Raw genomic sequence first — 13,143 nt, 5'->3', positions numbered from 1 at the left:
TACTTGCTACAAGTTAGACACATCTTTCTGTTGCTCACAAGTTATACAAGTGATTACCTCCAGTGTTCCAGTATTGGCTACATCAATGCCAAGGTTACTTTTATTTTATGGATTTTCCCCGTTTCTCCTGATTTCTGGTTTACTATTAGAGTTATAATATTTCTGTTTGAACCTTGAGGGCATTTATGGTCATTAATTTTTGGTCTGATGGTTTTCACTTAGTAATCCTGAGGTAGCATGTGTATTCTTCAGATTGTTCTGCATTTCTTGGATGGTAGCTGTCATTTTTTATGGTTGTTTTCTCAGCTCTTGGATTCTTATAAAAGTCAATTTCATTTAAACCCTTAACTTAAATTTAGTTTTCTAACTAAGATGGGGATATCTTTTAGCAATTACAATCACAAAGATGGTTGTTAGCTACAGTGTCTTCTTAAAGATGGACTTAAATTTTAGTATTTGAAAGGAAGATGATACTTGTTGCAGTGCCTTGACTAAAAGATTTGTGCTGTGGCAGATGCTGGAATCAGCATTATCTTCCCTATTGGAAGGAAAAAATGCATTTGATGCTGGAACTAAAAATTTCCTTGGAGCAAAATCTGTTGGATATGGCAGAATTATTGAAAACTTTTCCCAGCAATTGCAGAGTCTGCTGAAGACAATGCTGGCAGCCGCAAATAGTGCAAGCAAACATTCCAGTAGGGTTTCTTCTGTTCAATCTAGATCAAAAAAGTGTACTAAAAAAAATTCACGTGGGGAGGTGCAAAGTATGGTGAGAGTTACAGATATAGGGAAGCTTAGAGAGTTGTATAGAATATCCTTGAAGTCTGACGTTGTGCCTGATTTATGTTCTATGTATGAGATTTGGGCATCATGAAAATTTGATTGTAAATGGTGTTATTAATTTCTGGTGATTAGCCGGAACATTTTATATTATCCTTTCATCTTTTGCTTTAATTGTAGTGGTTTCTTCAGGGGCTTGGGGAACAAAATAATAAGTAATAAAAGCATATGGAGGATCTTCACGAGCATGTAATTTCGGATCTTGTTGTTACCATGTTGTGTTGAACTAGACTCTGATTGGTGTTCTATATGCTAAGCTATACTTGGGAACATGTGTTTGATATTGATATAACCACTCAGAAAAGTAAGTGAAGGTGAGGCGCAATAATGAATTAGAATATATTGAGTTATATTGAGAAATTTGTGATTTACATTTGTGTGGATTCTATTGATAGATGGATTCATTGATGTTCTTTCAGCGGGATGATACTATCTGGTGTTACACATGTTTTCAATTAGTAGTTTTAGAAATGATCCTTTCTACGGTATTTACGAGTGCTTCATCTGTTGGATTGCGTCATGTTTCTATGCAAACTGTATATTTACTACTTAGGAGATTTCATGCCTTCCTAAATCATGACCCTGCCTGCGAATATATTATTTACAAATAATGATTAGAGGTACTTATCATTATATTTTTCTTTAGCTACAGATGTGTCAGCTGAACGTACGAGGCTTTACTCAGGTATATAGTATTGCTTTGATTAATATATAGGGGAAGAGCACCAGTAGTTGAGCATGTACCAATTGTTGTGAGGGTTGTTGATACCTTTTGTTCCAAAAATTGAACAAATAAAACCTATTGTTTGAAACAAAAAATATCAATTTTTGTTAGGAAATGTACCAACAGTTGTTAGGAAATGTACCAATATTTGTTAGGAAATGTACTAATATTGTAAAAAGTAATCAATCAGGTGATGCCATATCAGCTGCACAACTGTTGGGGTCTCTTTTGCACACCTATTGGTCTCACTTTTTTTTGGGGCTGTTTTGGACACCTTGGCAAAAAGCATGCTGATGTGGCATCATGTTTGATGACGTGGCCCTGAAACCTTAGTTATAAGCAGGGGACTTGCCAAGTAAGCTGCTGTAAAAAAATCGGAGTGATTTGAAATTTCCAAGTAGGATTTTGAGAAGCGCAAAGTTAGGGTGCACAACTATTGGGTCCTTTCCCCCACTTATCTTAAGGTCGAGAAATGAGATTTTATTTTTGGGCTATTGCTGCATGGAAGAAGGGAAGAACACGGTAGGTGAATAAATAAGACACGTCAAAAATAATTCAGGAGGTATGAGACATTTATGAAGACGAGATTTGTTGGAAGAAAGTAAAAAAAACAGATTTGGAAGAGATGAAAAGGATTTGACAGGGTTTTGTGTGGGTTGTTAATTACCCACGGTTTGTGGCATCTTGGAAGAAAATTGTAGGTTCATTCATATGGGCATTTGGGCGAAAGCAGAAATTGACAGTGGGAAGAAGTTTGACAGTGGGAAGGTACTTCTGCACATAGAGCTTGCGTTGTTGCTGGTATTTATTTATATGTGCACTTATTTGGAAAGTGCCGTGGCCAGGAAAGCTCCATGGCCGATTCTAGATTCCTTCATTTCTTCGTTTTATTCTGATTGCTATATGTGTGCAATGAAGTAGTGATTTGGGGTTGGGATAATATATGTAGTTATTTTCCTTGTGAATGTAGCTAAAACATGCCCTAGATAGTGGGCGAAAGAATTTTAAAGCTTATATCAATGGTTGAAATTTTGTTGCGTTTCAGACTCTTTTGGTAGGTGTATTTATAGTTGAAAGTTCGTTATAAAAGGTGTGCAAAAACTCTCTTTGTATGTGTAAATGTTGGCTGAAAATTGTGTACGGAAGCCCTTTTGTATGTGAAATTATTAACTGCATTTGTAAAGTTTATACTAGTAAGCCCTCTTTAATTGTTTAGTTTGTGGCCTTAATATTTTAACCTGCCAAAGAAAAAAGAAAAGAAAAGAAAACCCAAACCCTCTTGGAATGCAAGATGGCTGAGCATTTTACTCATATGGACTTCCTAATGGTTTAGTTGGATGAAATTTTATTTACAATATAGTTATATAAATGCTTTTTGAGTGTGCATACCACACATCTCGGGTCTAAATAGTGTTGGAATATGTTATAAAAATATTAAATAGTGTGTACTTTTTGGAAAGGCTAGTGGCTAATCTCCACTCAAAATGGTGCACCTGAAAAATTTGAATCCTTATAACACGTTGGTTTTTCGTCGATTTTTTTGGGTTTTAATAGTATTGTGAAGGCGGATTATGAGGATTGCAATGGTGAAAGTCGCATAAAAATCCGTGGTGTTTTTCAGATTCTAGTTTTCGTACCAACGACATTTTTGTGTGGAGATTAACGACTTTCCAATGTTTCTAGGTTTAGTATTTAAGGATATAGCTTTAGATTTCAAGGTTGAGAGTTCTAAGTTCTTGCTCTAGTGTCTGGTGTTCATCTTTTACTATTTAGTGCTACTATCATAAGTAAAATCCCAACTAATAAATACACAATTCTCAAATGTTTAAATATTTTATTTGCAACTATTGATCACTTTCCAAAGTTAGTGGTTTAAACATTTTGAGAATGTGTATTTATTAGTTGGGATTTCACTTATGATAGTTGCACTAAATAGTGAGAGATGAACACATTGGACCAAGAACTTAGAACTCTCAACCTTGAAATCTAAAGCTATATCCTTAAATACTAAACCTAGAAACATTGATCTTAAAATCCAAACCTTAGCATTGAACCCTTTACGCAAACAAACAATTGAATTTGAATGTTAAACAAGCAACATTAAACACAAATCGATATATCTAAATGTTAAATGATAAACCTTGAATACAAACAAATAGATCTAAATGCTAAACATTGAATGTTGAACCCTTATTAATCTTGAACTTTGGACCCTTGTTAACATTAAACCTTGAAAGTTGGCTATTCAACACTAAACATTGAATTGTCAATGTTGAACCTTGAGTGTTGACGTTGGATACTAAATGTTGAATGTTTAGCCTTAAATGTTGAATGATAAGTATTAACCAAAGTCTTGAACCCTAGATCTTGAACATAAGCCTTGAACCTTAGGATTGGTCTCAATCCTCAAGTCTTGAGCTGAAGGCTAAAGCCCTAAACCTTAAGCCCTAATATTGGTTTGTGAACCTTGAACTGAAAATACCAAAGATGAATTCTAAGCCTTAAAACTGAAACCAATATCATAAATGTTGAATGCTAAAATTGGTAGCAAACATCTACAACTATAAACCTTGAACCTTAAATATTGAACCATGAACTCTTAAACATTGGACTAAGAACCTAGGACCCAATTCCTTGAACTATAAACCTTAAGCTTCAATCCTAAACCTAGAACTTTGACCTTGAAATCCATAACTTTAACATAAGCCTTTGAATTCATAATGATGACAATTGAGCTTAAACCCATAAACCTAAACCTCTAACCCTCAATCCTTGAACCCATTCTTGAACCTTGAACAATAAACACTTGTAAAAATAAACCTTGAACCTTGAATTCTAAACCATAAACTGTAGATGTTGAGCCCTAGGCCTATGTTATTGAAACTTAAACAATGAACCTTTGCATTTGAACTTGTACACATAAAACTAAATCTAAATATTGAATGAAGAGCTCTGAACACATGCCACTAAATACTAATGGTAAACATTGAATGTTGAATACCTTATGCTGAAATTTGAACCTTGAATATGGACCATGAACATTGACATTAAACCTTGAATGCCTTGATTGTGAGACATGAACATTGAAATGGAATTTTAAAACAATGAGACCTAAACACTATATAATTAATGTTAAACCCCAAAGATGGATACTAAATGCTAAATCCTAAACCTTAAAAGTAGAATGATAAATATTGAGCTATGAGCTTTGGACTCGAAACTTTGAACATTGAGCTTTGAGTCAAAATATCAAAGTTCTAATCCTCGAGTCTTTATCCATGGGTTGTAAACCTTATAGCAAGAAATTTTTAGCCATAATAAATAATTTCCATGTAACTCTATGAGAGAAAAATAAGCAAACATGTATTCAAATGCACAATACAAAATAATAGACAAACATACATTCAAGGTGACACAAGATGTACCTTGAGAAATCATAGAGAAAAACCCAACCTCTAGAAGTACTCACACACCTCAATGTATTCTCTCATGAACAAAAGTTATAATAAACTTATAGAGTATCCATGCAATTCCTATATTGCATACTCATAGCACAATATTAGAAAGTGATCACACCATTATTCCACAATATTAATTAATAAAATCAATAAAAAAATATGAAAACACAACACTAACACATTATGGAAAACATTCCAAAATATTCGAGGGCTACATCCTCCCTATCATAACATAGTGCACACTATCACAATAAGACGAGGATACTCCTTGTGAAAGATGTCTCATCTTTGCAAGTAGTACCATATCTCACCAAACCTCCCATAGAACCTTCAATTATGTAATTGTCCTATTGTGGATTTTGAGCTTCGTGCAATCCAAGATCCTATTAAGATCCATGTGACTCCCCTACATAACAATGAAATGAATAAACAATGAACACTATCACAATAAGATGAGGACACTCCTTGTGAAAGATGTCTCATCTTTGCAAGTAGCATCATATCTCACCAAACCTCCCATAGAACCTTCAATTGTGTAATTGTCCTATTGTGGATTTTGAGCTTCGTGCAATCCAAGATCCTATTAAGATCCATGTGTGACTCCCCTACATAATCCACCTTAGGTAGCTTCTAATAAATCATATGTAGAGGATCATAAATATACTTTGTCAACAAAGAAATATATAACACATATTGAATTCTATAAAGTGTTGATGGTAAAGTAACACAATAAAGAACATGACCAATCTTTGAAAGTTTTTGACTTTGAAGCCACCTAGAATGCAAATGAATGAAGGAAAGCATAAGTAGGAAATTATGATTGATAAAATAAACTATATTGTAGTTAATAGGAATACAAAGCGTACAAAATTGAGTGATTACAATGTGAGCTATAAGTGAGTATATATAGAATATATCACCCAAGAGACTAAAGACATAATCAATGTGGTATATTATATAAAAATTCCCTAATTAAACTTCTTATTCTGGAAAGATCCTAAGTAGAGAACTAGCTAGGAAATGCTCCTTGCTCATACTAACACCTCCACTTAAGTACAACTTAGGGGGAAGGGAAAAGGTGCAAAAGATGGATCTTGAGTACAAGGCTTGATGAGGTATCCATGTACAATAAAATCCCCTAAAAAAAAAAGAAAGGATCAAGTGGTAAAAAGTTACCCCCATGAGAGGATGAAACAAGAAGAGCTAAGTTAGCCCCCTTGAAGGAATGATATCCCACACCCCAAGCGATCACATAGGTAGAGATACTTGTTCTTAGCGAAGGGTTTGGTAAAAATATCTACATTGTACTACTATGAGATGATAGTACAAATTAATTATCTACTCCCAAATCAACTCTTATAGAAAGTACATGTGGATGTCGATGTGTTTGGTTTATTGATGATGGATTGAATTCTTTGAGATCTAAATGGTACTTTGGTTATTATAGTAGATAACTAATGGCTTCTAAAAAGTGATGCTATTCTTAGTGATATATTTTGAAGTTAAATGGTGTCGGTGGTGTTATTAACAACCCCTCAATACTCAACCTCAATCAATGAGAGAGCAATGACACGTTGCTTCTTTCTTTGCTAATAAAATGGGAATAAAATTAAGGCCAAAGATATAAATAGATGTGGACTTATATACATCAAAATTGCCAACCCAATTAGAGTTTGTATATCCAATCAAATGTTGGCAAATGCACACTCCAATGAGACATTGTAGGTGATTGAAGGTTTTGTCATTGATGGCAACCTTACAATCCTATGACACCGGCAAGGCAATCCACCGGCACCAGCAAAGTTAGATTCTACACCGACACACAGACCACCGACACCGACAGTGAAAGGAAGCATATCGACACAAAAGCCGATAGGAATTTTGTTATTATTGTAAAATCATTGTAAGTTGACTTGGCAAGTTGTAAAATGACTCTTATATAAGAGAGATCATTGTAGAACATTTTGTAATAGATGGAAGGAAATATACAGGCGAAATAAGGCAGACCTATTATGCGAATTATAGGTTAAGGGTTTATGTAAGAAGCAAAGCTATAAACCGGTACTGGATCTGGCATAGTAGATGCTATTTTGAAGCCGTACAAGACATTGGATTTATATAATCCATTTTGTAAGTCAGTGAGACTTCCCATTTTGTAATTGAGCAGTGAGCTCTAGGCACTTGGCCTTCCTGCATGTGCAGGCCCCTCTTGTAGCAGTGATATTCTCTTATTGGCCAGTAAGTGAATATTGTGGGTCACAAATCCCACCGAGGTTTTTCCCACACCGGGTTTCCTCGTTAAAATCTTGTGTTATGGTGTGGTTTTTATGTGGTTGTTTTTATCTCTGTATATTGCATTACTTTATGTTTACCGGTACACAATATTAATATGCTCTACATGTTTTAAGTTAAGAAAATCTTATTACCGGTTAGATACTGATTCACCCCCCCCTCTCAGTATCTGTGGGAATCCTAACAATTGGTATCAGAGCTTGGTACTCTATTTTTCAGAAGCCTAACAACTTGAGGAAGATCTTGACACCGGTAGAGATGGAAAACTTGATGAAACAACTAGAAGGAGCTCTCTCAGACAATGATGCAGAAAAATTGAAAAATATCAAACTTGAAGATGATCTAAAGGCTGCTCAGGATATCATTCAAGCACTTCAAGAAAATCTTACTATTTCAAGAAACAAGAGAAGAGAATTTTGTGAAAAGATGCAAAATGAGAATGATGAAAAGGAACCTCTTAGTGATCCGCTGAATAAGCTGAAACAAGAAAACATGTCAACAAAGAATGAGATGCAAGATATGACTATGAGATTTTGTAAAGAAATTGAAGATAGAAAGAAAAATGAAGAAGACTTGACTAGAAGACTGAATGATGCTGCAAATGAAAACACAAGACTTAGTTATGAAAATGATATGTTGAAGACAGATCTAATGCATGCACAAAATGACTCAAATGAACTCATGAGACAAAAAGGTATCTTGGAAGGAGAACTGGTTGCTGCAAATCAACATAAAGAAAAATTCAAGAAAAGCTCAGAAGAACTTGGTGACTTGTTGAAGAATCAGAAACCTAATGGTGATACTAATGGTCTTGGCTTTGAAATTGGTGAAAGCTCCGGTACTGCAAATACACAAGATCATAGCAAACCGGTAAGACAACCTACTGCTTATAAATTTAATGGCAAATGCTTTAACTGTAACAAGTATGGTCATAGAGCAAATCAATGTAGATCTAGAAATTATCAGAATACCAATACACCCACCGGTCAATGTTCAAAATGCAACAAAGTTGGTCATAATTCTGAAAATTGCAGAATGAATGTGAGATGTTATATTTGTGGAAGATTTAGACATTTATCCAATCAATGCAGAACACAAACTGGCATAGGTTATGGGAAGGCTATTCAGAAAAGTAATGTGACTTGTTATGCATGTAACAAAATTGAGCATATTGCTAAATTTTGTAGAAGCAAGTCCTCACCGGTAAACAACAAAGGTCCTAGTTTGAAAGGAAAAGAAAAGGTTGAAGAAGTAAAGCAGGAATTCTCAAAACAATGGATCGAGAAATCAGATATAAATGTTGATAGGAATACTCCTCCACTAGCAGAACATAGTAACACTCCACCGGTAGAAGAAAGTAACACTCCACCGGAAAGAGACTCTTCATCCAATTGAAGAAAATTTCCTCGAGGGTTTGGCAAACAAATGAGAAATATGCTATTATTCCCTCGGTTGATGGTAAGAAGTTAAAATTACTTCTATACCGGTAGATATGTTAAGTGAGTACTTAACCGACAAGCATTAAATGTGGTAGTTGGCAGATTGACATTATAAATTAGTGTTTTTGGCTCCATTTTACTTCACTGAGCATTCAAACATTCGAAGAGCGCAGAATTTCCAGAGCTAAGGCATTTCGAGCAAAGAAGCAAAGCAATTCCACAATCAATCTTTCCAAAGGCAGAAAAAGGTATTTATAATCATGACATCCTCTTCTATACCTGAATTCATAGCAAACCCTACTGTAGTGGAGGTAATCAAGCACCCTAGGCCCGTTTTTCAGTTAGTTCCCGAAATTGCAAAGAAGGATGATAATGTTGGTGCTTTTTCTCAAATCCCCAAAGGAGTAGTTTTTGCAGAAGACCCTAGGATGTATATTCATTGCCATATAGAAGAATTAGGAGATGAGGAAATTAAGAACATGTACAAGACTGTTATTTGTGATGATTCTGGTAATGTGAAACCTGAACACAAAATAATTGAAACCCTAGGATTCACAGAAATTCTTTGCATTCCGGAATTCCCTAAGGAAGTGATAAGGATAGTGTTGAGTAGGGTTCATGGTGAATTTTTCTGGCTGGATTCAATTCACAAATTTACTAAGGAAGCTGTAAAAGCTGTAACAGGATTACCCTCCACCGGTAACAGACCTGACAAGACAAAGAAGGTCTCAAATGACCTAGTAATGAACCTAACAGGTGCAACATCCGACAAAAGATCTTTAAGGGCGAATGATGTAACTGACATAAATGTGAGATTCATTAGCATGATTCTAGGCTACAAAACAACACATGCAAACAAAATAAATTTAGTTTCCAGCTTATGCATAAAGAGTGCTCATGACATGATTAAGGATAATGTGAAAATTGTTGTGTGTGAATGGTTGAAGGATGAATTGATTGACAATCTGGGAAAGATCAAGAAGGATAAGAAAGGGACATTTAGATTTGGCAACTTACTTGTTTGCTTAATGCTACATATAACCAAACAGGTGCCCGATATAGGTAATAAGAACCTTCGATTTGACATACCGATAGGCAAACAGTTATTTGATTTATTGAGTAACATGGGTGAAAACAAAGAAAAGAATATTAATGAATACTTTCAAGCATTGAAAGCCCGGATGAACACTAGAGTAAGAAATTAACAAACAATTGTAGATAAATATAAAGATGACATATGTTTTGTGATTAAGAAGGATGAGATCTGGATGGAGGCAGTCATCCCAAGAACAATTTGGGAAATTGAAATGGGTTATGAGACAGATGATCACATCATTGAAACATATGCAAAAGCCCTTCTGGAAGCACCCAATGAACCTAAGGAAGAGGTATTTGGCAGTGCTGAAACCATTGAAAATCAAATTGAATCCAAGAAGAGAGTGAAGAAAGTAGAAGCAACAGTGAGGAGAGGTTCAAGGTAGGCTAAGGCTATCAAAGAAGATGTACTGAAACAAACCGGTATCACTGAAGATGAGTTACAAGCACAACAACCAGAAACTCACCTTTCACCGATAGCAACTTCTTCGGAAAGTGACATGCCAACAACATTTAAAAGAGTTGTAAGGAAAAGGGAACCCTCACCGGTATCCACACCTTCGCATAGAAGAACCAAACAAAAACAACAGGTAGCAAGGCCCCCGGCTAAGAAGATAACTCCAAAGAAGAAAAAGTTAACACCAAAGAAAAGGACTCAATAAAATATTGCTCTAATTGACAAACTACTAGATGAAATAATAGAGGATGGACAACTGAAAAACATCAACAAATTATATGATTCACTACCAGTTGATGACAAGGAGAAAGTTGAAAATAGTGTAATTCTACACTTGGATATCTACAAGAAATTTTTGATGCAAATTGTAGATGAAGTACCGGTAGAACTATTTAAGAGACTTGAAGCTAGGAGGCAAGTTGTTATAGAGCTTGACAAGAAAATAAAGATTGAGAAACTACTTGTTGTTTATCCTGTTAACTCACCAAAGGAGATAGATGACATGATCTCAGAGGCTAACCGAGCAGTATTCTCAACTGCACACCGACATGCAGCACTTATGGTTGGTAGAGTAAATGAGGTTGCAGAGGAAACTACTAACGCATGGGATATATTCCTTGTTGAGAAGGAAAAACAAGAAGAATATAGAAACCCCAAACCAATCAAGGTATATCAGAAAGATAAGGATAAGGGTAAAGGAAAGGTTGGTGGACCTCCGAGCATAAAAATAAAAGACAACTTATCCCCACCGCCTCTGAATACTCCACCGGTAACAACAACTGAAGATCAACCGGCTGATGAGAGTATGGATATATCACAAGAGGATACAAATCCTAATTCTGAGGTATTATATATAGTAGATGTTGATACTCAGAAGGTCAACATTGTGGTAGATAAGGACACAACCGGTAAGACAGATATGGCTAGTGAGCCACTGGTAACTAATAACACAGATAACACAGAAAGTAAACCGACAGATGGTAACTTAGAACAACAGGGAGAACAACAAACAGAGCAACAAGCAGAGCAATAGGCTCCAGCACAAGAATAGGTTAATACAGAATCGGTGCCACCGACAACTGCTGAGCAAAACAAACCATTGCTTAAGGAAATGGAAACACAAACTAACCTTCCAGAGGTCACTGCAAACAAGGATATTGCTCCCACTGGCGGAATTCAGAGTGTTGGCTCTTCAACTGCAAGATTCAAGACAACAAATGTAACTGAAGTTCTTTTAGACTCTATAAAGAAAATAACATATTGTAGTTCATAGGCATATAAGGCTATAGATGACACAATTCCAATTTTGAAGATGATAGCTCCAAAATGTAATGTGGATAATAAGGATTCTTTGAGTCAACTTGACACTTTGTCTAAGTATATTTCTGACAACACAGTGATAGTTAAACAAATAAAGGAGGACACATTCAAAGAGAGGTTAGAAAAGGAAAAACATAAATTCTTTGAGGAACAAAAAAAGAAGTGTACAAGGCAGTTTGACACACTTCTACCCAAATTATGTAGCACATTAAAGGAATTCAAAACTTTGTATAGAGATACTTGTAAGACTAACTTTTGATAGTTGATATAGACAAGAAGATCAGCAAGATACAAAAGGAAATAAATCAACTAGCTGACAATTTCATTAATTCATCTGATTCATTATCAGTTTTTGAGCAAAAGATAATAGGTTTTGAGGAAGAATTACTAAAGCTAGAAAGAGAAAAGGAGAGAATAAAAAGTAAGGCTAAGGATCTGAAATTAAGACTAAGTCCAAAACTGGACTACCTAGCATCCTTAAGGAAAGAAATATCTGATGCATTGATACAAGGACAGAAAACACCGACAGAGCAAATGCAACACCTCACTGGTACAATTCAGAGGACAGAGGCCGCAATTAAAGACAGTAAAAAGTTCATTGAGAACTTGAATCTGGTTTTGGCAGAGCTTTTTCAGATTATAACCAACCGGTTACAAGGCTGAGACAGGAAACTACACTCTATTGACACTTTGACAACCTTTGTCATTGATGCCAAAGGAGGAGTAGTGGTATGAGAAAAATCCAATAACTTAGGGATCATCTACTTAGGGGGAGCACAAATTTTTGGTAACAATTCTTGGACTTCAATTTTTGGATACACTTCTGAATTTTTCTCATGAGTGTTGCCATCAATGCCAAAGGGGGAGATTGTTGGCAAATGCACACTCCAATGAGACATTGTAGGTGATTGAAGGTTTTGTCATTGATGGCAACCTTACAATCCTATGACATCGGAAAGGCAATCCACCGGCACTAGCAAAGTTAGATTCTACACTGGCACATAGACCACTGGCATCGGCAGTGAAAGGAAGCATACCGACACAAAAGCCGACAAGAATTTTGTTATTATTGTAAAATCATTGTAAGCCGAATTGGCAAGTTGTAAAATGACTCTTATATAAGAGAGATCATTGTAGAACATTTTGTAATAGATGGAAGGAAATATATAGCCGAAATAAGGCAGACCTATTATGTGAATTATAGGTTAAGGGTTTATGTAAGAAGCAGAGCTATAAACCGGTACTGGATCTGGCATAGTAGATGCTATTTTGAAGCAGTACAAGACATTGGATTTATATAATCCATTTTGTAAGTCAGTGAGACTTCCCATTTTGTAATTGAGCAGTGAGCTCTAGGCACTTGGCCTTCCTGCATGTGCAGACCCCTCTTGTAGCAGTAATATTCTCTTATTGGCCAGTAAGTGAATATTGTGGGTCACAAATCCCATCGAGGTTTTTCCCACACTGGGTTTCCTCGTTAAAATCTTGTGTTATGGTGTGTTTTTTATCTGGTTGTTT

General features: G+C 35.6%; 1 protein-coding gene across 1 annotated transcript in view; it reads left to right on the top strand.

The window, feature by feature from the left end:
* The window catches only part of LOC131075072 (uncharacterized), a 37,207-nt gene extending 36,179 nt beyond the window's left edge, over positions 1–1,028 (top strand). Inside the window, exon 9 of the mRNA XM_058011869.2 lies at positions 515–1,028. Within this exon, the coding sequence (XP_057867852.2) occupies positions 515–874 (360 nt within the window). The 3' untranslated portion in view covers positions 875–1,028. The remainder of the gene's footprint in view (positions 1–514) is intronic.
* Positions 1,029–13,143: the final 12,115 nt, after the last annotated feature.

Source organism: Cryptomeria japonica, chromosome 3 (assembly GCF_030272615.1).
Source record: "Cryptomeria japonica chromosome 3, Sugi_1.0, whole genome shotgun sequence".
Lineage (NCBI taxonomy): Eukaryota > Viridiplantae > Streptophyta > Pinopsida > Cupressales > Cupressaceae > Cryptomeria > Cryptomeria japonica.
This window is presented reverse-complemented; position numbering and strand designations above follow the sequence as displayed.